This window comes from Phytophthora sojae, assembly GCF_000149755.1.
Source record: "Phytophthora sojae unplaced genomic scaffold PHYSOscaffold_2, whole genome shotgun sequence".
NCBI lineage: Eukaryota > Oomycota > Peronosporomycetes > Peronosporales > Peronosporaceae > Phytophthora > Phytophthora sojae.
In genome coordinates this window covers 3292553-3319493 of record NW_009258116.1, presented here as the reverse complement: position 1 = coordinate 3319493, position 26941 = coordinate 3292553, and the positions used below count along the sequence as shown (strand labels likewise).

General features: G+C 51.3%; 9 protein-coding genes across 9 annotated transcripts; 5 read left to right on the top strand and 4 right to left on the bottom strand.

The window, feature by feature from the left end:
* Positions 1 to 1311: 1311 nt before the first annotated feature.
* PHYSODRAFT_324986 (hypothetical protein) lies at positions 1312 to 2884 on the top strand (the record flags this gene model as incomplete). Its single annotated transcript, XM_009520800.1, has 5 exons — positions 1312 to 1596; positions 1678 to 1939; positions 2135 to 2275; positions 2419 to 2527; positions 2689 to 2884. 5 exons carry the CDS (start codon positions 1312 to 1314, stop codon positions 2882 to 2884), a joined length of 993 nt encoding a protein of 330 aa, XP_009519095.1.
* A 1162-nt stretch (positions 2885 to 4046) lies between these two features.
* PHYSODRAFT_255016 (hypothetical protein) lies at positions 4047 to 4749 on the bottom strand (the record flags this gene model as incomplete). Its single annotated transcript, XM_009520799.1, has 4 exons — positions 4047 to 4199; positions 4250 to 4366; positions 4394 to 4596; positions 4719 to 4749. The coding sequence occupies 4 exons, from the start codon at positions 4747 to 4749 to the stop codon at positions 4047 to 4049; spliced, it is 504 nt and encodes a 167-aa protein (XP_009519094.1).
* Positions 4750 to 5792: 1043 nt separating this feature from the next.
* PHYSODRAFT_460598 (Kazal-like serine protease inhibitor domain-containing protein) lies at positions 5793 to 6566 on the bottom strand (the record flags this gene model as incomplete). Its single annotated transcript, XM_009520798.1, has 1 exon — positions 5793 to 6566. A coding segment is annotated over one exon (774 nt), but the record flags the coding sequence as incomplete, so codon positions are not given.
* A 621-nt stretch (positions 6567 to 7187) lies between these two features.
* Positions 7188 to 7352, bottom strand: PHYSODRAFT_482464 (hypothetical protein; the record flags this gene model as incomplete). Its single annotated transcript, XM_009520797.1, has 1 exon — positions 7188 to 7352. A coding segment is annotated over one exon (165 nt), but the record flags the coding sequence as incomplete, so codon positions are not given.
* Positions 7353 to 7687: 335 nt separating this feature from the next.
* On the bottom strand, positions 7688 to 12780 carry PHYSODRAFT_349766 (hypothetical protein; the record flags this gene model as incomplete). Its single annotated transcript, XM_009520796.1, has 4 exons — positions 7688 to 12140; positions 12253 to 12430; positions 12516 to 12676; positions 12765 to 12780. 4 exons carry the CDS (start codon positions 12778 to 12780, stop codon positions 7879 to 7881), a joined length of 4617 nt encoding a protein of 1538 aa, XP_009519091.1. The 3' UTR covers positions 7688 to 7878.
* Positions 12781 to 13218: 438 nt separating this feature from the next.
* On the top strand, positions 13219 to 16824 carry PHYSODRAFT_484858 (hypothetical protein; the record flags this gene model as incomplete). Its single annotated transcript, XM_009520795.1, has 5 exons — positions 13219 to 13915; positions 13998 to 14472; positions 14686 to 15802; positions 16247 to 16418; positions 16481 to 16824. The coding sequence occupies 5 exons, from the start codon at positions 13219 to 13221 to the stop codon at positions 16822 to 16824; spliced, it is 2805 nt and encodes a 934-aa protein (XP_009519090.1).
* A 5972-nt stretch (positions 16825 to 22796) lies between these two features.
* Positions 22797 to 24348, top strand: PHYSODRAFT_311033 (hypothetical protein; the record flags this gene model as incomplete). Its single annotated transcript, XM_009520794.1, has 2 exons — positions 22797 to 24103; positions 24249 to 24348. 2 exons carry the CDS (start codon positions 22797 to 22799, stop codon positions 24346 to 24348), a joined length of 1407 nt encoding a protein of 468 aa, XP_009519089.1.
* A 218-nt stretch (positions 24349 to 24566) lies between these two features.
* Positions 24567 to 25121, top strand: PHYSODRAFT_451698 (hypothetical protein; the record flags this gene model as incomplete). Its single annotated transcript, XM_009520793.1, has 1 exon — positions 24567 to 25121. A coding segment is annotated over one exon (555 nt), but the record flags the coding sequence as incomplete, so codon positions are not given.
* Positions 25122 to 25868: 747 nt separating this feature from the next.
* PHYSODRAFT_434895 (hypothetical protein) lies at positions 25869 to 26090 on the top strand (the record flags this gene model as incomplete). The annotated part of the gene is made up of 1 exon (XM_009520792.1): positions 25869 to 26090. A coding segment is annotated over one exon (222 nt), but the record flags the coding sequence as incomplete, so codon positions are not given.
* Between the last annotated feature and the right edge of the window lie 851 nt (positions 26091 to 26941).

The following is a 26941-nucleotide window of genomic DNA, read 5'->3' as shown; positions in this document are numbered from 1 at the left end:
CCACGACTACGAAGCCAGGGACTACAACATCAACGGCGTCCTGTAGGGGCAGCTCCGTTCGCTATCAACGGCTTCAAATCGATTTTGCTCGACTTCCACGACTACGACTTGATCAGCGAGCGGTACATGCAGTTCCGCTCGTCTTCGATAACTCTAGACTACGCCAGCAGCAGCCTGTATGGGCCGCTCTGTTCGCTGCTAGCGACAAAAAACTCGGTCTCGATCGACCTCCTCGATTATGACTGTAACAGTCGGTTTTGCATGGTTCCGTCCGCTTTCGAGAAATACGACTACGGAGCTGGCGCGAGCTTTCCATCTGTCTAATACAATTAACTTCCACATCAGCGGCGGGTTGTACGCGCCGCTCCGCTCGTTTTCAACAACTACAACTTGGTCACGAGCAGCGGGCTGTGCGTGCCACTCCGTTTGCCTTCACCGCCGATGAATTCGTGTCATCCGGCCACTGCGACTACGACCTGTGTGAGGTACAAATGTTCTCCATCACTCTCTGATTTCAGATGGATGAGCCGATATTCGGTTAACTTCAGTTACCGGGGCCAGTTTTTCGGCTTCAGTATTACCGGCTTCAGTTACCGAGGTGCCGCCTAATTAATCTGTGTTGGGCTGGCCACAGCACTCCCTTTGGGCTCACTGCTATCCCAGAATTAAGTTATTCATAGATAACCTAATTCAAGGTATCGGTCAGTACACTGATAAATCCTTGGCAAAACTGGCATGGAGCAGTGAAGTCCAAGTCCAAAGGCTATACTATAAGCAAAAAGGCAGCACTAAAATTAGTTGGCATACAGCGTCGGACAGAATGTAACTGCCAGCACTGAGTGATGGTGAAGAGCATGTCGCTGTACACCCAATAAATAGCCGCTCCAGTTTTGATGATATGATTGGTTAAAACATTTATTGGGATGATTTGCTTAGTAAAGATATATCTAGGATTTTGTATGATATTAGAATATCACAAACTCAAAGTCGATGTTAATTGGCTAGAACTATAATTTACCATGAAATAAATAGTACAATATGTTTACCCTTTGTACAGTTGAACCTCCTCTATATTCCTAGCGAGTTATCCTAAGGTGGCAGTTACCGTATTTCGCATGTAGAAAGCTGCACCGGCATATGAGATGCACTTTGATACTACCAATCAGTGCGCGGCATTTGCCATGGCACTAAATCGCATGTAGAGAGATGCAGTACTCAAACCCTTTCAAAACTAATACAAATGCTCACCACTCACTTCATTGCACTTCGTAGCCCGCGCTCTCGGGGGTTGGCGCCAATTTGTTTTTGCCGATGGCGCGCACCAAGCCACGGCCAGTCGGCAGGCCACGCCTAAATGGCAAAGGCCGCTACCAGACCAAGCACATCAAGAAGAGTGTCAGCGTCGCAAAGAAACTCGAGGTGTTGTCCTTCTGGGCAAATGCGCCGAAGCCCAAGATGAAACATACAATCGCCCATTTCTGGCACGATCTGGCCCCCGAGTTCTATAACTCGAAGCGCACGATGATCCAGCGCTGGCGGCGTGAATCGGCAAAGCTTGAGGCTACTATGAAAAATAGCAAAGGTAAACATTTAAAGGTGCGAAGCTTAGGAGTTGGGACGATCCTCCCACCAGAGGTAGAACTAGAAGTGGTATTCTAGGTGAACAGTTTGCGCAAGGAAGGTGTGCCTGTTTCGCCGCGCATGCTGGCCCTACAAGCACGGCGGGTTGCAGCTGAAGCGGGCATCAGGAACTTCCGATCGTCTGACAAATGGATTCAAGGATTCCGAGGCCGCCATCGCATGAGTATGCGAGTTCCAACTCGTCAAAGCCAAATCAGCCCCGAGGATATTGCCAAGGTTAAAGCGGAGTTTGCAACAGAAGTCGAGAAAATGGCTCGGCAGCTGGGTATTACGCGAATCTACAATGCAGATCAGACAGGTTTGTTTTTTATTTATTCTAACTGCGAATGTATATTTTAACTTATGTTCTCTAGCTGCATTTTTTGAGTATCTGCCTACCAAGAAAACAGTGCATGCTCGCGTGTGTGGATGAGATGTGCCGGCTCTTCAAAGGAGCGTGCGACCGTGATGCTACTGGGGGATTCAAGCGGGGTACGTTATACCCCCTTCGTAGTCTTCAAGATGAAGCCATCGAAAAACCCAGCCATTGTCAAGGAGAACAACGAAAAACGATGTGGCTTTGGCACGCGAACGTGGCCAGAGATCAGGAAGCTGATAGCTGAAACCGGTTTGCAGATTTACGCCAACGGCAAAGGTACGCTTCTTTTTTTTACTTGCTCAAAATGATTTATCTCATTTTCTTTTTATTATTATTGTTTTTCTTTTTAGGCTGGTGGAACAGTGATCTTTCGCTAAGGTTCCTACATTTTCACTTTGGTTACCGCACGTCGCATGCAGAACCCGTGCTGCTCCTCTGGGATGACTTCAGCGGCCACTGGACCGCTGAAGTGCTGGCTTACGCTGCATCTATTAGGGTGGTGCTGCTGAAGGTGCCTCCCCATGCTACGTCTGTTTGCCAGCCTGCAGACGTAGCATGGAATCATCTGTTCAAGACTTGGCTGCGCAGGTTTTGGCTCGAGGACATCCAGCGGCAACTGATGCAGCGGAAGCCAAGTTTAAGCTGACTCCACCAGGCCGCGCCGGGATGTGCCATTGAATTCGCGCTAGTTGGGAGAGCCTGAGCTCCGACACCATCGCGAATGGATACAAGAAATGCGACTTACACCTCAACGAGGAGTGCCTCGCCGCCGCGTCGCTGGTGGCAGAGCTGCAGAACCTATCGCTAGTAGGGCCAGTGGCCAAGGCGGTCGACCAAACTCAAGACTTCGACCGCAATGTCATTCTGGACGAAGTTGTGGTGTAGCTTTCTTCTACAATACATATTTTGATGCACATCGTTTTTTAAAGGTATGTTTTCTGTTGTGAACATCATGTGCAGCTTTCTACATGCGAAATACGGTATATTCTGTCCGACGCTGCATTAGTTGCTGCAATGGTTGACTGAAGAAATCTATAAATCGCTTGCTGCACACAGTTCTGCAGCATCGGGGGCAACCGAGTACGAAGATTGGCATGATACAGAAAGCGGTGACTAGGCCAGACGTGCCATATAGTGGAGACAATAGCCAGGATGTGTGCTCTGTAGCTGTGAAGAAAACGTGGAGAACTCTCTTTTTGCCCTGACATTTGGTATATTATTCTGACAACCTTGATAAATAGACGATGTATTGTCATTTGCACAGGAAGTAAGACGTCGTTGCTCTCCAAAATCGCATGCTATTTCCTGAGCAATTTAAAGTAGCAATGTGCAATTCTGACACCAACTTTTGGTCTTCACAAACGCCAAATGTATAGCTAACACTAGCGTTTGTGAAATGTTTGTTACTGTATAGTGAATCTGGCGAACATGTATGTGGAGTGAGACGTGTAGTCGTTCATCTTGAAGCTCTTTTAAATCACTTACAGTGAGTTCGTGTTATTGTGAAAAGCACTTACGTGTGGGGGGGGGGCACACTGCTGGTCTCGCTGTTTCAATGAGCTTTAAATTAATGTAATGTAAGAGCAAATGTGCTTTCAGAGATATTGCAGCGATGGGGGCACAGTCAAATCATGTTCGGATACGTGTTAGCTAGTCGAGCTCCGTGTTGGAGCTGGACGAAGCCCCAGGGAGTGGTGGGCTGGGTTGTCTGCTTCTGGCGCGTTGAGAGTTTGGAAATGACTGCATCTACACAACGCCGACGAGCTGGCCTTGATCGTGGAGGCTGAGATGGTCTATTCTCCGTGTACTCGCCTTCTTATCTCTGAAAAATAGTCTTCCCTCGAATTAACTCAGGAAACCATCCAATACCAGTGGTCGTTGAATGTGTAACGAGTCTGCTAACGCCAGCTCGTCAGCGGGCCGTCGCTCGTAGTGCTTTTTGCTGCCTCCGCGCCAAGGTCCGTCGTCATGAGGGGTTTGTCACTTCAACATCAACACCTGTGGGCCACCGCAAAGCAGCCGGGACCTACGCCCCTATTTATTAACCTCAGTACAACCAGGGCAGCGCGTTGTCGTCCTGCGACTCGCTCTCGTCGTTCTGGAGCTCGTTCTCGTTCGTCAGCTCGTTCACGTCCGGCAGCTCGTTCTCGTCCGTCAGCTCGGCATCGCCCGGCACCTCGTCCTCGTCCGGCAGAACGTTCTCGTTGTCAGCTTGGCGTCGTCCGTCAACTCGTTGTTGTCCGTCAGCACGTCTTCGTCCGGCAGCTCGTCCGACAGCTCGTTCTCGTCCGGCAGCACGTCGTCGTCCGTCTGCTCGTCATCATCCTGCAGCTTGTCATCGATCCACTGCAGCTCATCGTCGCCCTGCTACAGCTCGTCATCGTCCGACAGCACGTCTTCGTCCGGCAGCACGTCTTCGTCCACCAGCTCGTCTTCGTCCACGACCTCGTCGTCGTCCACCAGCTCGTTCTCGTCCGTCAGCTCGCCGTGCGCTGCTGCAAGGGCTGCGCGGGTGCCCCACTTGCTCTCGTCCGGGTACAAACCCAAGTGAGCGCTCGCTAGCTCGCGCGGCGACGGAGCACGCCACCCGTCGCGCGCTGCTCACCACTCGCTTCGATCCGTTCCTCGGACCGCTGCCCACGGCCCTCTAGCCCAAAGATCCTTCATGTGCAGTTCTCCGCATGGTTGCCACTTCGGGCTGTCGTTGCCGCTTGCAGACGGTGATCGCGGCAGCGGTTGCAGAGCCGCATGGCTACATTTCATACCTGTTACAAATGTAATGTGACTGAATTTTTCGCCATGAGTTACAATTTTACTCATATATTGGTTTGCTGAATGCCCAAGCACGATTTCGCCTGGTACTACGGGGGATATTTAACGATGTCCACCCGGAATTTTGTTGCAATCGATTCAGCGGCCAACAGTGGCAACGCCAAAGCCACTTAGAATGATTCGAAAAGTGTTTATTTACTACTGTAGCATGGAAACCAGGACTAAGCAAAAGACTATACATCGATTTACGGTTGAAATAGGTCGAAAGCTACGACGGCACTACCAGATGCGGCACGAGATCCCTTGCTGTTACGTCAAGCCTCTTTCCTGTCTTCATTTATGGCGGCGACGGATGACTCGGACATGCAAGTTCTAGTTGATCAGCATGTGTACAACGTCGGGAACACGCGCGCTGTCTACCAGTGCTCACTGCGCTCGCTCGTGGCATCGGTCCCCGTGCTGCCTATACCGTATTAAACTCCAAGCCCGGTCATTTTAATAAAATCTGATGCAAACCCGGCACTTCGTGCATATATTTTTGAAACCAATTTGGTAAAAGTACGAGTGTGTATAGGATACTTGGGGGCGGTGCTGAGAAGCTAAGATACAACATTTTCCGAAGCAATGCCTCTCTAGCAACCGGGGCGAAAATTCGCCGTGAGGATGCTGCTATACTAGTACTAATGACATCATCAGAGAACAGCAACGGCTAAAGTTATAATACTTGTTGTACGACTTACAGTACGAGCTCAACTTGGTGGCACACGATATCCTACTGCGGTTGGTGGATTCGCAAGCAAAATGCGGCAACAAGTTCTGCTGAATACTGCTGAATGATCCATTTTTTCATGCATTCATTGTGTATAGCTCAAGACAAGTGGAGGTTCCTATCCACTCGTGTACATTAAGCAGTGCTATACTCTAGGCACTGCGAACGATAACCGAGTCAGCCAGCTACTTAATCCAGCTTAATCGTCTTGCTCGACTCGCGCAGAATCGTGTCGTCCTGCGTCGCCACCTTGGAGCACGCGGACTCGTCCTCCACGATGTTTTGGCCCGGGTGCTTGCACGCAGCGATCTTGAGCTCGCACGGATTCGAGTACTTGATGCCGTCCGAGCCGCAGACAGGGTTCATGATGTCCGGGCACGCGTCCGCGCACTTCTTGCTGGGCTTGGGCTTGTCACCGCCAATGGTGCCGGCGTCGGAGTTGTCGTCGTACAGCTGGCCGATAGTGCTGCCGTTGGCGTGCGACTTCTTCTCCGACTTGGAGCTCTTCTCGGACTTGGAGCTCTTCTCCGACTTCTCCGATTTCTCGGACTTGGTAGCAGCGTCGTCGTCCTCATCGTCGGCCTCGTCGCCAGTGTCACGCGAAGCTCCAAACGAGCGGCCGTAAATGCGCTTGTACTTGGCCAGAACGTTCTCACGGGGGCCCTTGCACTTGGCAGCCTCCATGGCGCACTTGTTGGGGTACATCTTGCCGTTCTCGTCGGAAACGGGCTGGTACACGGCGGGGCACAGGATGTTGGGGCAGTATGACTTGGGGGCACTTCCGTCCGTGACCTTTCTCTCGTTACTGTCAGACTCGTCGCTGGCGGAGTCGTCCGTGTTGCTGTCGTCGTCGACGCCGCGCGAGGCGCCGAAGGACTTTCCGTAGATGCGCTTGTACTCGTCCAGAATGTTCTCGTCCTTCTTCTCGCCCTTGCACTTGGCCGCCTGCATGGAGCACTCGTTCGGATACGTCACGCCATTCTCGTCCGTGACCGGGCTATAGACATCAAGACACGCGTCGGGGCAGTACGCATTGACGGAGGCGACGGCGATGGCCGCAACGAGGAGGCCACCGGCGAACTTCATGTTTTGATCTGAGCTATGAGATTTGAGCTTGAGCTTGTCTTGAGCGAATTCAACAATGGTACTTCCCTCGCTGCGCATTTCGCGTCACGCACGTGGTCTCTCTTGATTAAAACCAAGAGAGCCCGCCCAACCACTACGGAAAGACAGTCAGACCCTCAGGGTTGTCCCATCCACAATTCCAGCCGGGATTAATTTCGCGATGAGGACCATAGTATTTTGCTGTTCGACCCCAGACAGATTGGGATCGAGTTTTGTCGATCTGCAGGTGTCGTCCTCCGCTGTCTATCGAAGCAACAGCAGTTCTGAACGAGCTTGAAGGAGACTGTCTTCGTTGAAATTTTAGCGATGTTCATTATTTCGGGGTGTGCTCTGCAACTTGCAGAACTCAGTCTATCACTGCGCTGCAGTCTCCAATAACTTACCACACATCTTGTGCATGGTACCGAACTGAGCTTACATGTACAGTAATCTGCCCGAGTAAGGAACGCCTGATATAAATAAAGACGCAGAATATATAAATTGATGTTAAGTTGAGTATACTTTTCCAATGTACTGATTTAGTTATTTCAAAATGAACTGAAGAGCAGCTTTACCTACGAGTCCGGAATGATTCCAACAGTGGCGTATGGTCGAAGCACTAACCTTTGACCAGGCATCCTCGCACCACAACAGCGCTGTCAACTGGTCGACCTCGTAGGGATTATCTAGCCCTTCACCAAGCCGGTCGCATCATTTTAAGTGAGGCGGAGACGCTTGGACGGTGTGGACTTCATGGGTGGAGTGGGGCTTGTGGGGCGAGGTGCAAAAGCAAAAGTGCGAGTCTACCACTACGGTACATGTAGTTTGAAGTCAAGTAAGATCGCTAAATGCGCGCCATTTTTCAAACGAGGGTGGAGAGCTGATGATTGGCACTAGATTTTTCACCTTAGTACCTCAGTACCTTGCACATCCCCCTATCGCCACATCGACTGGAAAATAATATTAAATATGTGAGGCTATTAGTTGTACACCCGTTCCTTATTCGGGCAGAATTCTGTACGAGGATCAACGAAGTGAAATGCCGCAAAACAGACTTTTTATTTTATTTTCTGGGTATGGTCGGCTTGCTTTGCTTAGCCCCCTGCTGTCAGCTTGCGAAGCGATGTGCTGTAGTGTGATCCTTCATGTCTGGGTTGCCTGCTTCTCGGTCGCCCGCGTCTTTTGCTAGCTAACATGCGTAATCTCTGGAAAGAGCGATGTGATTACCAACCGCTTACCAACGGCGACCCCCTGCATCGCCGCCACCGCGACGATCGTCCCAGCGCGAACTCTGGCGAGGACGTCCACCGCTGCCTGAGTACGGCGCACTGGAGCGTTGGGCGAACGGTCCGCTGCTTCTATCATTGTTGTGGTACGAAGCGGAGCGGGAGGAACTTGACGTCGGAGCCACCAGCGCCTTCATCTTGAAAAACTGCAGCGCCTGCGACAGCGTCGGCAAGATAGACGACTCGATGCGGCCAAAGAAACGGAAGCCTCCCGACTTGACCTCCATGTGGCAGCTGCGGGGCGTTTCACGCGCGATATACGTGATTGAGAAGCAGCCGGGAAACTTGCTGTACACGTGCAACGCGTACGGAATGCGCGACGGGTGCTCCTTCTTCTGCTTGATCAGATCCTCCTCGACACTTTCCTTCGAGACGTTCTTGTAGTACTTGTAGCGAATCACATCGTCCACCAAGCTGTTCATAGGGTCCACAAAGCGGGCGATCAGCTCGTCGATGTTCTCGTACTTCTCTTCCTTGATAATCAACGTCTGGCCAATGCGGGCTTCAGACGGTTTGTCTTTTTCTTGAATATCGAAGTGTCGGTACACACCATCCAGCATTTTCCACGTCAGTGTGAGATGATCGGTGCCCAGAGTACTCGGACGAATAACCACTTCTCCAACGGGCTGCTCTCGCAGGTACTGCATTGCCGTCTGACAGTTGATGTTGCGGAACAAGGGGTGCGCAATCTGTCGCTTTTTGCGCCTCGAAGGGTGACTGCCTTGAACGCGGGTAGCCTGAGTAAACGTAGTCGCCTTGTCTTCCTCAGCTGGAGGTTCGTTCAACAGGCGATCTACGCGCTCCATGCTGTCGCTCTCGACCAACTTGGAGTTCGTGTATCGCGGGAACCGCTCTGGATAGAAACACATCGACATGTCGATGAGCGAGCGGCGGTTGCATCCAAGCTGCAGCTCGTAGCGACCTTCGCGATCCGACTGAATTGCCAGAATCTTGGCATTCACCGTAATGCCCTTGGGGAACGTCTGAGGGCGTACGTCCGAGAGGTAGTCTGGCAGTCGCTCGCGGTGCAGACTTGAGCGCATACCGCTCTGCAAACGGACTCGAACGAATTCGTCGCCTGACATGTGTAGCAGCGTGGCAGGAACGATCATGCCGATACGCAGCGTCTCCCGCGTTTCACCGTTGAGCAAGAAGAACAAGTCCTCATCCTTCGGCACCTGGTACTTTGCACGCTTGTCGAAGTAGGGGTATCGCAGCTCGCGCTTGATGTACTCCAGCGTCAGAAGTTTCGGTCCCTTCTTCTGAAGCTCAAGACGACCAGCGTAGGCAGACAGGTCGAGCTCGGACAATACATCTTGAATTTCTGCATCACCGAGCCGGGTGTTTGGCGGGGCATTTCGGCTTCGAATTGCAGACGCTGACTGGTACATCGTGTCCTCCACCGCGTACGAATAGTGATTCGGGTCGTACATGTCAATCGTCGAGTTGTTGTTAGCATCACCACAGATCTTCACTGCCATGTAATAGCTTTCGGGGTGGATACGGGTGTCATCCAGCGGATTCAACGGGGCTTCACGCAAGGCATCACGCTCACGGATGCGAATAAATCCGGCACAGTTGCGGTATACAATCTTACCAACGAAACCCTTGGAAAGAAGTTCTTGGCGTCGTTCAACGTAGTTCTTTGCACGAACCTTATCCAGAACTGATGCCGCCTTCACAGGACCCAGACCACAAATGAACTGCAGTTGGTACGATGTATGCTTGTGGTTAGCCAGCAAATTGATGTCAACACCGTACTTGTTGATCACTTGAACGAAAACACGGTCGTACTCCGTCAGGAGAAGGTCCTTCACAAGAGAGTGCTGCATCATGTGAACATTTAAGAACAGCAGCTCACGGCCACGACTCGGTTCGTTCATGGCAACATTTCCCCACATCGCGCACAACTCAGACGCTGGATTCCTCAAATAGCGTCCAAGGCCAATTGCAGCACGAACGTATTCAGATTCCTCAGGAAACTCCTGATCGGCGCGCTTGGAGCGACTGAACATGTTCGGGACATCATCTTTCAGGAAAACAATGTCAAGGAAGTCGTGACCATCCCTGTTTCCGAAGCGAGAAGCATCGTCTCGACCCAGCAAGCGTCGAACTTCATCGACCACTCCACCCATGTCCATGCACTTCATTCCGGCGGAAACGTTAATGACCACGACATGTGTTTGCGAGTGCTCCGTAAGGAACTTCAGCAGCGTGGCCGACAGCTTTTGGATGTTGTTCAGATCTCGCTTGCAGTATCCCTCCGTTTTATCGACCAGTTCTCCGTTCACGTCAAGAGCCACAATATGCGCAATGGAATCCATAGTGTTTTCAACCCAGATTGAAACAATAAACGGGTCCACACCATCGGCCGGCTCGTACGGACGCACAGACAACCTTTCCCGCAGCGCATTTCCACACATTTTCACGACCACATCGCGAGAAGACACTGTCAGGTCACGCTTGAGCTCGTTTTCGAACGACAAGATCATGAAACTGTTGATCGCCTCCTGGAGAACAAGATGACGCTGGCTTTGCCACTCCTCGTCGGAATCGTTGCCTTGGGACAGATAGATCGGCTCCAGCGGGTCCATCAGATCTTGGGCCTTCTCATTGATGATCGTAATCTTCAGTAGACCTTCCTTTTCGGCACGAGCAATCTTAAGCCACAGATCTCCGGCTTCAAAAACCTCCAGAACCGGCATCTTCTCGATGTATTGCAGACCGTGACAATAGTGGAATTCATCGATCTCCTCGCGGCCCTTGGCAGTTGCCTCCGTGCTCAAAACAGCGTTCTGGCGGTACAGCTCGCGAATGCACTTGCGAACGTTAGGCTCTGCCGCAACCTTACTGGCGGCAATGTGGCGAGCACCCTTCATAACATCATCCACAGTTGGAAACTCCTTCGTCGTATACTTCTGCGCCAGAACACCAGGGCTTTCTTCGGGGGTCGGGACGTCACGGTTGGAATCTTCGTGGTCCACGCCAGCCACGATACCACCAAGCACCGACGCATTCATCGTAAAAGCCAGAGAAACGGGACGCAATCCTGCCTTGGTGCAGATCTGATAGAACGTACGACGGACAGGACGGCGGTACTTGTGATCCGCGCTCTCCTTGTCCTGTCCGCTAGACTCCTGCGCATCCAGAGCGAAGAACTCGGACAGATCCTTGTACGTCTTCTCGTCCGGGGTGCCGAACAACTGTTCGTAGCACTTACGCACGAAGGCTGATTCCTTTGCATTCGATGAGTCGACCACTCGCTGGATACCGGTCTGGAATGACCTCCGCTTGCGATTCAACTTATCCCACTTAACATCGAGATCCAGAATCTCGTACAGGTTTTCCGTGTGCAGGCCCACCACTTTCCAGTACTCCTTGCAGTAGCGCTGCACGAACGCCGGCTCGAGCTTCTCATCGTGATAGAAACGCAAGACAGTGTCAATAGCCGACACAATTTCGCCACGCGACGCGGCAGAGTTACGCTGGTTCCGCCGTTCAAGGTTCTTGATAATAAAGTCACTGATCCATTCGGATTCCTCAGCACGGTCCTCCGCGTCCGGGAACTCGCGGTTCTTGAAGAGGTACTGGTATCGCTCCGGTAAATCGTGGTCGCGCACCGCGATGACGTCGGACGTCATCATGTGCTCCTTCAGCACGCTAGGCTCAAACTTCTCCAGCAGGATAGCCTTCTTCGACTTCGCAGGCGTGTCCTCCGGGATCTTACCGCTGGTGGCCTCCAGGAATCCGTCCATGTCTCCAAAGAGCTCCTCGGCCTCACCCATCTGATACACCGACGGGCCCTGCATGGACGCTGGGATCGGCTCCTGTTTCCTGCGGCGACGTGGTCCCTCACGTCCTTCCTCGTCATCGTCCACGATGAACTCGTCGATATCGTCACTTTCGTACTCATCATTGCCGAGGTAGTTGTTGGCGCGCTGCGGGGCCGAGTCTTCCTCCTCCTCGTCCGAGTCGCCGAACATGCGGTAGCTGAGCTCGCGCGACATGAGGCCCGAGTCGTCCTCGTTTTTCACCTTGCGCGACGAGCGTCCGCCCATGTCCTCGTCTTCGCTGTCACTATGGGTCGGGCCCGTGTCCATGCCCATGTTCTCGCGCACGAGCATGAGATCTTCGTCATCGATCTCCTCCACCTTCTGTTTCAGACGCTTGAGCTTCTTCTCTTTCTTGCGGCGACGACGGCGGTGGCGCGCTGATGGTAGGTAGATACCCAAGGCGTTCGACACAACAGGTGAGTCATGCTGTCTCACATAAAGAACCAAGTAGCAGCCCCTCTGGGGCGGGCCACTAGCAGCCAGGCTTACCGGTCTCCCCGTCGTCCGAGTCCTCGTCGTCCTCGTCATCCACCACGAAGCCGTCGTTCTCGTACTCGTTGCGGTCCTCGCCCTCGTCCTCGTCGTCGTCATCGTCGTCCGAGGCGGCGCCTCCCTCCCCGTCGTCGCTCTCGGACGCCATGTCCTCGATGAAGGCCGACTTGGGCTTCTGCTCAGGGGGGGGACAAGTTACCGTTAGACTCCAAACCTATTCTAATAGAGAGGGGAAATGGGTACAGACAACGGCCACTGACCTTCTCGTCCTCGTCGTCGCTCACGGAGCGCTTGGCCTGCTTGCTCTTGCTCTTGCTTTTGCTCTTGCTGCTGAGCTTGCGCTTCTTGCTGCCCTTCTCCTGCTTGACGGCGTCCGAGTCCGAGTCGGACACGGTGGGGGACCCGGCCCCGAACATCTCGTCTGCCAGTTAAAGAGAGAGAGGCGAAACCCCCGCGTTAGAATCGACTGGCAAGCGACACGGGGAGATGAGGGCAAGCGCCCGCCCTACCGTCTGACGTGGTCATGGCCTAGCTGGAGCTGCTGCCGACGCGATCTTCTGCCTCTGGTGTGTGCTGCGCCGCCGCCGCTTGCTTGCGCTCCCCCCCGCTGCGTGGCCTCCACTGCCTTCGCTGCCGGCTGGTCGGTCGCCTTTTGTTTTGCTCCCCTCACAAAAACCGTACTGTAGCCCAACATTTACAATAACATTTTCACTACGTATTGTAAATTTCGCGCCAGACGTTTTGTAGCGCAAAATTTACAATCGAATAATCTGGTTAGCTACAAGGCGAGCGTTGAAGCCCCGTGAGTACATCCAACCCAGCAATCCATCAACTAGTACGTTGCCGCTGCCGCTGCCGTAGTGGGGCAGTGCCGCTTGATTGTCGAGGAGGCGTCTGTCCACCGAAAGGACGGAAGAAAAAAGGTTGGCGGCTTTTCATTTCCTAAGATACACAGCCGCAATGATGCCCACGCCCAAGCCGACCAGCAGGTTCCTCTCCCTGCTCCTCGTCACGCTGCTCGTGTGGCTGCTTGACGCCGCCGTCGCCCAGAGCGCGTCGCCCAAGCTCCTCTGGTGCGCGAGTCCGCTGTCGCCGGCGTCGCTATCCCAGTCGGATACGTGGGTGGACGTCCCGGACACGCGCATGGAGCTGGAGCTGCCGAACGAGGCCGTGGTCCTCATCTCGTACGACGTGGCGGTCTCGCACGTCACAGACACGCAGTCCGAGGGCGTCTCCGTGGACCAAGTGAGCGAGCTGTCCTTCCGCGTGGCGGTGGACGGCTCGCCCTACCGCCAGTCCGCGACGACGGTGGACGACCGGGAGCCCGTGGCCACCACAGCCAGCGGCTTCCTCGTGCTCGAGATCCCGCGCGGACACCACGACGTCAAGCTGCAGTGGAGGAAGCGCGGGACACACGTGCTCAAGTGGGCGGTGGCGAGTGATATCCTGGACGGCTTCGCAGGCGGACGCAACCTCATCGTGTCGGCCCAGCACCGCTTCATCTGGCACACACAGCCGATCGCCGCGGTCTCGTTATTGACGGTGAATAAGTGGGAGGCGGTGTCCGGGATGGCGGTGAACTTCCGCCTGTCGGAGCCCGCGACGATGCGGTTCTTCTACCAGTTGCCTGTGCGGCCAGAGCTGGTTCAGTACTCCCGTGGTTCGTTCCCCCACCTCTCAGCTTCAGTTGCGATTACTTGCGTTTCGTTGACGATGTTGTAGCACTGACTGTGACTTCTGAGCAGATACGGCTGCATACGATGAGATCGAGACGGTGCTCGAGATCAATGGGCTTCGTTACCGAGAGACGGGGTCGTATGGTATCGTCGAAGGCTCCAGGAAGTCGACAGCGCAACTTCAGGGCAGCATTATCATGGATCTAGTGCCCGGCGAATATAGTGCAGTGCTGTACTGGAAGTCGCTTCTGGGATCCAGTCGCCCGTGGTATTCATCGCCTAATGCTCTGGACGGGTTTGCTATGGGGCGCGTGCTGGCGGCCGTAGGCGAGTGGAACCTGGATTCGGTGTCTGTGTACCATTTGGAGCAATTTAAACCGACTTCTGTTGGCGAGTGGTCGGATGTTGGAGACTCGGTGCTCCAGTTCACGCTGCCGAAGGCAACGCAGGTCTCACTGAGCTACAATTTACCGCTTTCGCAGAGTGACAATCCCCAATTCAGTAGCTGGACTGGAGACTCATGGGACCGTGTGCAAGCTCGGTTAGTAATTGATGGAGTCTCGTACCGGCACATGTCTTCACTCGTCGATGGAAGTGTTCGTGGAATAAAGAATGCAAGGGCGAGTATGGTGCTACCATTGGCTGGAGGTAGCCACACAGCCAGACTCCAGTGGAAAAATGTCGACGGAAGCCAGTGGCGAGCAGTGTCATTTATCACGGACCAATCCTCCTCCTACGCGTCCATATTTATCAGTGTGAATACCTGGAACAACGACCCAAAACTTATTGCCCCTGCGCTGGTTACAGGAGAGGAGGACAAGACGCTAGGGATCACCGGCATTTCTATTAGTGATACGGACAGCGAGATGGCGCTCGATTATGAAGTGACGGTCAGCATGTCTGTCAAGAGCGGCGTCCTAACGCTCGACCCGACCCCTGGGATCACATTTGGTTCTGGTAATGGCGATCGCAACGAGTACTTGTTGTTTAGCGGGACCCTCAGTAACGTAAACGCATTTTTGGCTAATGTGTGGTACCGAAGCTACCTGAACTGGTACGGTGACGACGCCCTCCGAATAAAGGTGGTCGATCAAGGCGTGACTGGCTTTACTGCCGCCACCACGGACGAGAGTACTATCTTGATACGTATCGCTTCTGTGAATGATCCGCCTCAACTGACTGTGCCGGGTACACAATATTTGGTTGAAGACCATCAACTCAGCATATTTGGGGTTCGAGTTTACGACGTTGACTCCACATTTGCAAACAGTAACTCCACTTTTGAGATGCAGCTATTTGTACTAAGTGGCGTGATCACTCTTGGCTCCACCAAAGGTGTCGTCCTTATTGAAGGGAATGGAGTTGCCGATCGGCTTCTTCGCTTTCGTGGTGACCTGTCGGCTATCAATACAGCCCTTTTCGAGATAAAGTACCAACCAGACAAGAACTTCAACTCACGACAGCATACAGAAGAACTGGGTATACGTGTGCGGGATTTCAATTATCTGGATGGCACTATTACTGATGCATTCAAAAATATCCATCTCGAAGTTCAAAGCTCAGATGACCCCGTGATGATTGTGCCATTGGAGCTATCGACAATAACTCTTCGTGGGTACGCCGTCAAGCTGGCGGGTGAAACCACTGGCGCCAAGCTCGTGTACGCGCAGCTACTGGCAATGACACCTTTTGGGGAAATTCAACTAACTACGTCGACTAGCGAGTTTCCTGCTGGAGTGATAAAACTTCCTGTCGGCGACCAACCTTCAAACGCGATGAATCTGACCGGCCCAGTGGAGGACATTAGTGACATTTTGCAGTCGGTTGTATTTGTTCGAACGCCTTCGTTTTACGGGCACGAGGTCATTTTTGTGAAATTAAGCACCACACCAGAATTCGTGACGGCGGAGGACTCGACAATTCAACTCAACTTGGACAGTGGGAGTGCAGCCGAGTTTTGGTCGATCACGGAAGTGTCTCCATCTCGCGGTAGGTCCGAAGGAGGGACAAGTGTGTCAGTGACCGGGAAAGGTTTCCGCAGATGGTCCAACGGAAGTCTTTGGTGTCGATTTGGTCGGAGTCCACTCGTGCCAGCCAACGTTATATCTGACACGCTTCTCAGATGCGAGTCACCTCCAGCCAGTGTCGAAGTTCCCAAGCGAACCTTTATTATGGTTACGAACGGCAACGACTTCTTCTCGAACCCGATTCCGTATATGTACGAAGAAAGCTGGTCTGTGACGTCTGCCTCTCCAACCGGGGGGCCCCGAGTCGGAGGTACTCCGGTACTAATTCAAGGCAAATATTTCCCGAAGGATACAGTCTTGCTGTGCGCTTTTGGAAATGATATGGTGCAGGCGCGGTATCTGTCGCCCACTAGTGTCTCGTGTGAATCACCCAAAGTAGCCCAAGGTGTGTTAAACGTCAGCCTCAGGTTAACAACCAACAGCCAGGACTTTTCGGAGCCCCTTACGTTTACGTATCGAGGTAAATAGCACTTGCGATTTTAAGTGCCTTGTGCAGTTGCTAACTGTGCCTGATATCGTTAGATTCACCGGAGATTAACGGTATAAATCCGCCGTATGGAAGTTCTAGCGGGGGCGACATCATCGCGATCACAGGCGCTAACTTCTTTCCAGACGAGCAAGCCAGCTGTGTTTTCAACGGTACTATTATCACCGGGTTATCCTACAAGTCATCAAGATTGGTCTTGTGTCTGTCCCCAGCAGAGCCTGCAGCCGAACCGCAGGAGGTTAGTGTTGCCGTAGTATTCGAAGGAACTCAGTATGAAGCGCCTGCAAACTTCAGCATCTATGGTACGTTGCTCGCTACATTTGCTCCTCGACAATTCTTAACTGACATGTTGTACTCCATCCAGCTGCACCCACTGTAACAGCATCAACACCAGCGTTTATCACGGGGCCCGGTGACTTATTGACTGTGAATGGGTCTCATTTCCAGAATGTAAGCTCTCTCTCATGTCATTTTGACAACGGGGCGGTAAGCACTACTAGTTTGGCAAGCTTCGTCAGCTCTTCTTGTGTGCTATGCCGCGTTCCTTCTCTGCCCAGCTTTGGAGCATGGATTGCACTTCGTGTATCTCTTCATCAGGAAACCAAAAACCAAGTATTGTCGCGTCAGCTTCCGTTGTTGCTTCGTTACGCCCCACTTCCAATGATGGTGTCTGTAGACCCACTTACGCTGCTGAGGATAGGAAGCTCAGCTCTCACTATTAAGGGAAGTGGAATGATGGAGTTCCACAATCTGAGGTGTAATTTTGTTGGCTCAGGATGGACATGGATCACAGTAAAATCACCGACGTTGGGGTTTTGCGCTGTTCCATTCGTACTTGGAAGTGAATCGTTTTCGCACCAAATTCTGCAAGTGGAGAGTATCCTGTCACAAAAAGCCATCTTGGCTGTGTTTGAATACGTGGTGATGGAGCCCATTGAGATCAAGCGCGTGACCCCCATGTCGGGACTGGTGGTGGGTGGAACAAATATGGCAGTTTTAACAGATACCAACGTGCTGATGAACGTGGTGGAATACTCAGCATTGTACTGTAGCTTCGGCGCGATTGTTGTGCCTGCAACCGTCCTAAACAACTCCGCGCTCTCGTGCTATACCCCACCAGTATACAAGGCGCTAACAGTGCCCGTGGATATTCGGATTGCAGCCACCACGGCACATTCAACACAAAGTGCTGTGCTATTTACTTTTGTAAATGCCATCAGGATGGAGAAAATTGTCCCTGCTCGTATTAGCAGCGCCGGTGGAGTTGTTGTAAGTGTGAGCACTACCGATTTTGTCCCGGATGGTTTAAGGTGTTCGTTTGGATCAATCCTAGTTCCAGCCGAGATTGTGGACCAGACTGTGGTTTGTGTGTCTCCACCTCATCCTGAAGCGTTCGTTCCTCTTCGCCTGTTGGATGGCGACGGTGTTTTGATGTCTGAAAACGCGCTGGTGGTTGAGTTTTACTTGCTCGCCGGTAAAGTCTCGATTTCTCCATCGAATGGAATTGTGTATCCAGGAACAACAATTGGCATTGAGTTGGAAGGTTTAGCATCTGCTCTGAATGTCGAGTGTTCATTTCGTGGTGAAAATGAATCCTTGCCATCCCGTTTTAACGCTAGCATTATCTCCACGGGGCTAGCGGAATGCACAATCCCAACCGGGAAGGTTTCGCCGCCATCCAAGCTATTCCTTTCGGTTTCTATCGACAGCATTGATGTGGTGTACGAAATGGAATTATACCTTTTGCCTGAGCTGGTGGTAAGATCAATATCTCCGGTCGTCGGAATTGTCGGCCGACCAAACCTCATTCAGGTCGAGGTAGATCCTGCAGCGATATCCTCGCTGGAATATAGCTGTGGGTTTGGCGGTTTAGTGGTGAGTGCTCAAAATCTAACCAAAGGATCTTTCGAATGCTTGTCACCGCGCTTCAATTCTACTACGGAACTTCCGCTTAGTATCACGGGTAACGGGGTCGATTTCTTTTCATCAACCATTGTTGAAGAACGAGTGTTCCGTCTAGTGAAGCAGCCAACTATTTACTCCTTTTGGCCTCAGGCGGGGTCCTTGAAAGGTGGAACTAAGCTGGTACTGAGTGGAGGCGATTTTACAGAAGAACTTAAGTTGATGTGTAGCTTCAACAATGTACGGGTGGAAGCGGCGTGGCAAAGTGCGACCCAGTTGACGTGCATTACACCCCCAGATACTCACGATTACGGCTTTGCAAGCTTATCGATTTCAGATGCGTATGGTAATTTCCACATCTACTTTCAGCGAACATTTGTGTACACGCAAGAAATCCAATTACGACAGTTATCTCCACCTTCAATTCCGATGAACTTTAATGGAGTGGTTCGTGTCTTTGGAGATCACTTCCCGTCGTCTCCGTTTTGGCAATGTCGGGCCAATTCAGCCACACATGAAGGGATCTGGATTTCCGAGACCGAGATACTGTGTCCAATCGCTCCCAGTTCTCTGTCGGAAAGTGAAAACAGTACCATTGCCATTAGTCTCAATGGCCAAGATTGGAGCGTGGCTCTTCCTATCAACGTTACTTCCAGCTTTACGGTGCAGTCTGTGGAACCACAATTCTTCTCGTGCACAGGAACAGATCCACTGCGCATCGTAGGAACTGGGTTTTCAAATGACTCAAAGATGGCATGTTTCTTCGGTCGGACTCCTGTACCCGCTGTATATGTTAGCGACACCGAGCTGGCATGTCGTCCACCGTTCATCACAAATACTTCAACACTCGACGTCACCATTTCTGGCTATGACGGGTTTATCGCAGACGGAACCATCTTCGTCTCGTGCCACGACACACCTGTGATTCAACGTATTGAACCGAGCAGTGGTAGCGCAGCTGGTGGAACTATAGTCACCGTCGAGTTGCAAGATCCAGTTGATTTGGATAATGTGGAGGACATCCGATGCTGCTACATACCAACTGTTTGCTCCGTGGCTTCAATGGTGAATGCGTCAACAGCACAATGTGTGACTCCTCCTTTGAACGCAGGATCAAGATCTTTGAAAATACTGTTGGGATCACAATACGAAGGTCTGGTTAACTCAAGTGAAGTGAGCTTTAAGATTATTGTCGAGCCGCAGATTTCAAACGTGCTACCACTACGGGCGCTATTGGCCCCACATTTGACCTTATCAGTGTATGGCGGGCCGTTTGTAAACTCCGACACTTTAAAGTGCATCTTGGTAATAAGCGGTGGCGATAGCTATGAGTTAGCAGCTCAGTGGCGCTCAGTGAACCTTCTTACTTGCTCTGTAACCCACGATACATGGTTAACATCCATACCGGCCCCTGCTGAGGCCCAAGTGCAGTTTTCACTCAACGGACAAGATGTCATAGACACAGGGTTCAACATAACCTTGCTTCGCCCCCCTGAAGTATGCAGAGTGACGAGCTCAAGTATTGATTCCCAACATTCGATAGCGCTGGTTGGATACAATTTTGACGACGAGTTGAATCTGCTGTGCAAGTTCGAGTCGTTGGGCAAATCCATGGTTACACCCGCTCAAGTTGTGAATTCAACGCTGATGAACTGTGAAAACCCTTCGTGGAATGTTGGCAATGAGTTCACTCAAGTTAGTGTGTGGTCGCCAAGCAGTGGGGAAATAAGTCCGGCGGAAAGGATTCATGTAGAAAATGCTACTTCGGGTGGCGTTTCGTGGGCTCTACAGCCTAGTGTTGGACTAACAAAACATGGCGGCACGGTACACCTTGAAATTAACGGATTCCAAACGAACAGCAATCCGTCCAGATGGAGATGCTGCTTTGGTGACGTGGGGTGTTCACGCCCGTATCAAGAGGAGTTGGATGGGCCTTGGCTGGTTGAGCATCCGATCATGAATGCCTCGAGACTCGTGTCGGTGTCATTGACGGAGGACGATGGACGTACCGTCGCAGAGCATAATGCTTGGTTTCTATTTGCTAATTCCCCTCAAGTGATGACGATAGTTCCTTCGTCTGGGAGCGTCAACGGCGGTGACGTTGTTTCCGTACATGGAGAGGGATTTTCGCTGGTATCAAACCTGCGTTGTCGTTTCGGTAACTACTCTGTCAAACCCTTCTCGGTCTTTGATAACCAACTGCTCTGTACTACGCCATCACAGCTCTCAACACTGCCTGCTAATCAGCATGTCAGCTTTGATATTGTTTACGCAGATCCTAGCACAAATTCCACTACTGAACAAGTAGCGAGAAAAGGTAGAACACTTTACTTTGATTTCGTGGTTATTCCGGTGGTGGTAAATGTGACTGCGAGTCGCAGCGGAGTTAATGACGGAGGGCTCGATTTGACTATCATCGGATCTCAATTTGTTGAAGTGGAAACGCTAGTGTGTCGAATCGATCGTGAAGTGGTGGCTGCGCGCTTGGTAGACCCCAACTCAGTGGTTTGTTCTACCTATCGGAATATCGTCCTTGGGCAAGAGCTTGCTGTATCTATTTCCAATGACGGGTTGATATTTTCACAAGAAACGGTGATTTTGGTGGAGGCGGTAAAATCACTGCATATTGCTCAGCTATCGCCAATGCTTGGATTTGCTCGGAAAAACGGTAATATTTCTCTTCTCGGGGATTCATTTCCCGATGAGCCTCTTGATTGCGTCTTTGGATGGAATGATCAGCAATATCTCGTCGAAGCTGAGATCGTTAACCGATCTTGTGTAACTTGTGAAATACCCGAGTGGCTCCAACATAACTCGATGGAACTACCGGTATCTCTTCAATCGAAATCGGGCACAATACAGAGCAACACGCTCCTTTATCGCTACGTTCCAGAAATGATTATTTCCTCGATAATACCGGTTCGTGCCATTGTGGGCGTATCTGTGCAAGTTTCGATTAAGGGCGGACCTTTCGTGTTCAGCAATGAAATGACCTGCGTATTGCAGCCGAGCGACCCACAGGTTTCTGCCTTGTCTTCTCGTTTGATATGGAAATCGCCATTCGAAAGCGTTTGTGTCCTACCGGCCGGAGCTCTTCCAGGAATGTATCGGGTTGGAATTGCACATAGTGGCGTGAATATTGTCTTTGCGAACGCATCCATCGATCTTATTAATGCGCCTGTGGTCGTTGGAGCTACACCTTCTCGTGGAACATCAGGAGGAAATACCACAATTACGCTAACGGGCCGCCATTTCTCCAACGACATGTCATGCTGCTTTGACAGTTCCTGTGTGCCACTCTTAGTTCTGAATGAATCGAGTGCAAAATGCTGGAGTTCTCCTCATACAACGGGCATGATTCCAGTAACGCTGTATTCTGATGTGGTCGGCCATATTGCCACTGGAATAACGTTTGAATATCTGGACGTGGCGCGTATTGATGCGCTTATTCCCCCCATTATTCTGATCGGTTCTCAACAGCCAAAATCTGTTGTTATAGTTGGCGCAAACTTTGATTCTGACTCGGTTCTTGCATGTCGTTTTGGAGGCATGACGCCAACGTCGTTACCTGTGCTTGAGCGAAATAGTACGAGTATTACTTGCCCCCTTCCACTGATTCCGAAGGCAATGCATTCCACTATCGTAGAGGTTGGAATCACGGCATCGGCAGAACTCACGGCCGCCCCAGTTGCCAGGGCATACATTGAACTGCTGGAACCCTCGGTGATCTCAAGTATTGATCCAGAGGTATCCACACCTGGCGAAAATATGACTTTCGAGCTGCAAGGTACATTTACGTTCGCCTCGGAAAAGACCAGGTGTCGATTTAGTTGTATTCAAGACGGTGGTAGAGTGGTGGTTACTGGTCCGATTCTCGTGTCAATTGCCACTGTGGTCGAATGCGAGATACCCGGAGTTTCGTCCCCGCTTGGATTGTGTCAGGTCTCTCTCCTCCAAGATGGCATCCAAGTGTCGAGTAATAGCCTGGAGATCTCAATACGCAATCCTATATCGCTGAGTCGGGTCACACCCTCTTCTGGTATGGCAACTGGTGGAACACTATTGCAGATCGAAGGCTCAGGTTTCGCACCCACCATTCAGCCATATTGCCATTTTGGGCCAATGATCACAGTGAAGGCAACGGTTGTGTCAAGCAGCAAATTGACTTGCTTGACCCCCGCTATGAGGCCAACAAATCGTACGGAAGTCGTAGATATGTGGGTTTCGCTTGGTGATATCGAGTCAACAACGCTACCATTCACGTTTTACGCCCCAGTTTACATGCGTAAAGTGTCACCGGCATTCGGCCCTGCAGATGGAGGAACACGACTAGCTGTTATAGGCGCCAACATCTTACCGGAGATGGACATAAAGTGCTTGTTCGATGGTTCAACGGAAGTTGCACCTCTTGCATTTATGCTCGGAACCGTAGAGTGCATTACACCCCCAATGCAAATCGGATCACACACGGTGGAGCTCATTACAGACGGCGCCAACCGAATCTCGAGCAACTTCGTGCAGTTCGGCGCTGTGGCTCGTGAGCAAGTATTCCAAATCGACCCGTCTCGCGGCATTCAAACCGAAACTACTGAAAGAAGAATACGTATCGTTGGCGAAAACTTCATGGACTCGGCAAACTTAACGTGCACGTTCGGTGAGGTTGAATCACCTGGGACGGATTTCATTTCGTCATCTGAAATCGAGTGCGTAGTTCCCTTTACCAGGCTGGGAAAGAAGCATGTCCGTGTTTCCAACAATGGTGTCGATTTCGCGGAATCAAAAATGATGTATGAGGTGCTACCGAGAATGTCGATCGCTACTATTTCACCTCGCCACGGATCATTTCTGGGTGGAACTGTTGTTACTCTGACTGGAGTCTTTGGCAAACATGTGGGGATCGAGTGTCTTTTTGGCGAAAGAAGCGTCGATGCTCGCCTTGTTAATATGTCGAGTATTGAGTGCACTGCACCTCCCGGAGCAATGAATGAGACTGTGTTGGTCGGTGCGCGCGTTTACAACACGCTTGCCCACGTCGAAGAAAATGCTGACATGTACTTTGTGTACGGAGATGGCCCCATTGTAACCGATATTTCACCTCCCGTTATTTCGCGGTCTCTGATACGGACAAATGTGTCCGTGATTGGATCAGGATTGAACGTAACGGAGTTGGTGGGCTGCCAATTTTCACAGCAGCCTACTTCTCGTTTGTATCGCAATCAGGGCAGCGTATGGTGCGAGTTTGATGCTCATGTAACTGGTGTATACAACTTGACGTTTATCTTAGAGAACAGCACTCTCAAAAGCATCCCAACACACCAAAAGATTCACGTCATTCCAGCTATTCAGCCCATGGATATATCCCCGTTACAGTTTGACGAGAGAGGTGGTGCAGGAGCTGTTATATCTGCGCTTAACATCACTAGCACATCAAGGTCTGTTCGATGTCTGTTTGGGAACACTACGGTTACGGCGTTGGTCCTGTCAGATTTAAAACTGCACTGCATAACGCCACCCATGCCTCCCGGTCATGTATCCCTCCGATTGAGTCAAGATGATTTTTCTTGGTCTGAGCAATCACTTGATGTTGTAGTGTATGCAACGCCAATGCTGTTTGAAGCTTATCCGAACCGTTCCGTTGCGATTGGTGGTAATACTATCGTGGTGTCTGGAACAAACTTCAAGCCTTTCCATAATGCAAGCTGTCTGTTTGGAGAGACGAAAACTCTAGCTATCAGCGTGAATGAATCAATACTGAAGTGCATCACTCCCAATGATATCACGTCGGGTGTTATATCGCTTGGAGTTAGCTTAAACGGCATCGAAACAAGTGGCAACAGGCTGGATGTGGAATTTTATGACTTACCCAGTGAACTAAAGATTCGATCGGTGAAGCAATCGCAGGATGGTCAATGGACTGCAATCGTTCAAGGAGTCAATATTACTGAAGACGCCAACTACGAGTGCCGCTTTGACGGCGTGCCCGGGTCGGGAATGGTTCTAAACGTAACGGATCGTGGCATGGAATGCGTATCCGACGCACAATTTGAACAAAACCGCCCAAATTTGTTGACGATTTCTCTAAATGGAGAGGCATTACTCCACCAAGACATTTTCAGAAATACGGGATGTCCAAGTGCTGTTAACGGATTGTCGACAACCGTGTTGCGACCTGGACAAAGTCGTTCCATTACGCTGTCAGGCTATCGGTTTGACCCTTCAATGACGCTAGCCTGTCATATCGGCCCAGTAACCATCCCTGGTTTTGCGAGGTCTGAAAACACAATGGCATGCCAACTTCCTACTAAGAAACCTGGAAACTACACTGTTCAAGTTACGTGCGCAGCAGGGTCGGAGATCCTCGGCATTTTTCCAATTGAATACGCTCAGCCACCTCGTATTGAACGGTTTGAACCTCAAGTGGTCCCTGTGGGTGGCGCATTCCCTCTGGATTTTTACGGAGTAAATTTTGACCGAGGCGATATGATTTACTGCATCTTCGGGGAGGCGTCAATGCGTGTCCAGGCGTCGTTTATCTCACCGTCTCGTATAAAGTGCCTGACTCGCCGACACTGGGTGGCCGGTGAAGTCCAACTTACTGTAGTGCTGGAGACCTATGACGGACGAACTGAAGTTATGCTCCAATCTCCGTTCAATTTCGCTACCACTATTGCAGAAACTTCTGGCTTGAATCCCGACTTCGGTTCTGTAGTGGGAGGCTATCCCATAACTATCGCTGTGAACAGTTCGTGGAGAAGTTTCAGGAATGTAAGCTGTAGGTTCTCCGGCGTGGAGTCCCTGTTCTATCGGACGGTAGGTGGATCAGTGGAGTCAGAAATGCTGCAATGCGTCGTCCCGCGGCTAAAAGCTGGGACTTATTCAGTCCAGATATCTCCAAATGGTCGCGACTATGACCCCGCTAACAGGGTATTTTCCGCGCATTCATCAATCCAAGTGGCAAGTATCGATCCCCGTTTTGCGTTCGCAACTCAAAAAGTGGTGTTAAAGGTCTCAGGAAAAGGTTTCCAGCGCTGGATGCGATTGAGGTGCGGTTTTCGAGGTACCCATGAGCTGGAATGGGTTTCTTCGATAGCCGAGTATGTCTCGAACACCATAGTGAAGTGTGAAGCGCCCAACCACAAACCAATGACGGGAGGTTTTCAGCTGTTGCCGACAACTTCGCTTTTATACCCCGATGTGGTGCTACCGTTTGATTTCAAACAGGAAGTTGTGCTCCACTCAATATGTCCCGAGAGTGGAAGCACGAGTGGGGGTACGGTTGTTGATGTCATTGGCCAGGGGTTCTCTCGAGATCTCAACATCAAGTGCCGTATTCAAAGTGAAACGCTGATAGCGACTTTTGTGAATGCGACATTGATCCGATGCCGAACACCGGCTTCTCGAGCAATGACAGTTCCCCTACGCTTCTCATTCGGCGGCAATAACGTTCTACAAGAATACTTCATGTTTACCTATTTGCCACCGGTCGAGGCTCAAGACAAACGCAGCAACTCCAACATCGACCCGCCGACTGGAAATACTGAGGTTGCCGAATTATCTCGTAGGTATAAACCTACGCCCACGATTAACTTTATTGAGCCTACATCTGGTTGGATTCGTGGAGGAACGGAGATTACGGTTCATGGATCGAGAATGGCGTTTACGCAGTCAATTGAGTGTGTGTTCGGAAATGCAACAGCCTACGCAACATTCATATCTGCCGGAAAGCTCGTGTGCACCTCACCCCAGTTTGTAAGCCCTGGTCGTATCGCTTTCTTTGTTCGATCGGATGGTGAGCAGTGGGAAGTCTGGACCCCGCTTTGGTTTAATGTTGTCGAGCCCCCTATTGTTCGGTCGATGAAGCCACAGTATGGAGACATCCGTGGGGGCACCAATATCATCTTTACGGGGAATTATTCCGGGCTTTTGACGCAGTCAGACAACGCCATGTTCTGTTTATTTGGTGATAGTGCATCTAGCCCTGTTCGATTCACGTCGGAGTCTGAAATGGAATGCACCTCGCCACCCTCAACAGGCACGGCGGTCGTGGAAATGGGTCTCTTTATACGTGAGGATGATGTTTTCTCTTTATCCTACGCATTCCACTATATCGCAGAGCTAGAGTTTATCTCCCTCGCACCATCCATTGTCAGTGAAAATATGGGTGGGTTTGTGACAATATCAGGAGGAGGGTTTATCGACTCGAACGATGCCTTCTGCATATACGATTCAGCCCCTGAAATGCGGCAGTCAGTCACTTTCATTAGTGCAGTGGAGATTCATTGCCCACTCCCACGGCTCAAACCTGGTGTAACCGAAGTCAGTGTGAGTCTCGACGGCGATAAAGAGCTGTCTACAGGTCTCTCGTTCACAGTCAAAGCACAGCCGACGCTCCTGAGCATGACCCCGCAACTGGATTTTGTTCACGGAGGCGCTGTGGCAGAATTTGCTGGATTGAACTTGTTCTTCTCCGATTCGCTTCGATGTTTATTCGGAAAGATGTGGACAGAGGCAGCTCTTCGGTATGGAAAAGTAATCTGTACCGTTCCCCCGTCTTCATCGCTCTCTATCGGTTCTCGAGTAAACGTTTCGGTGGT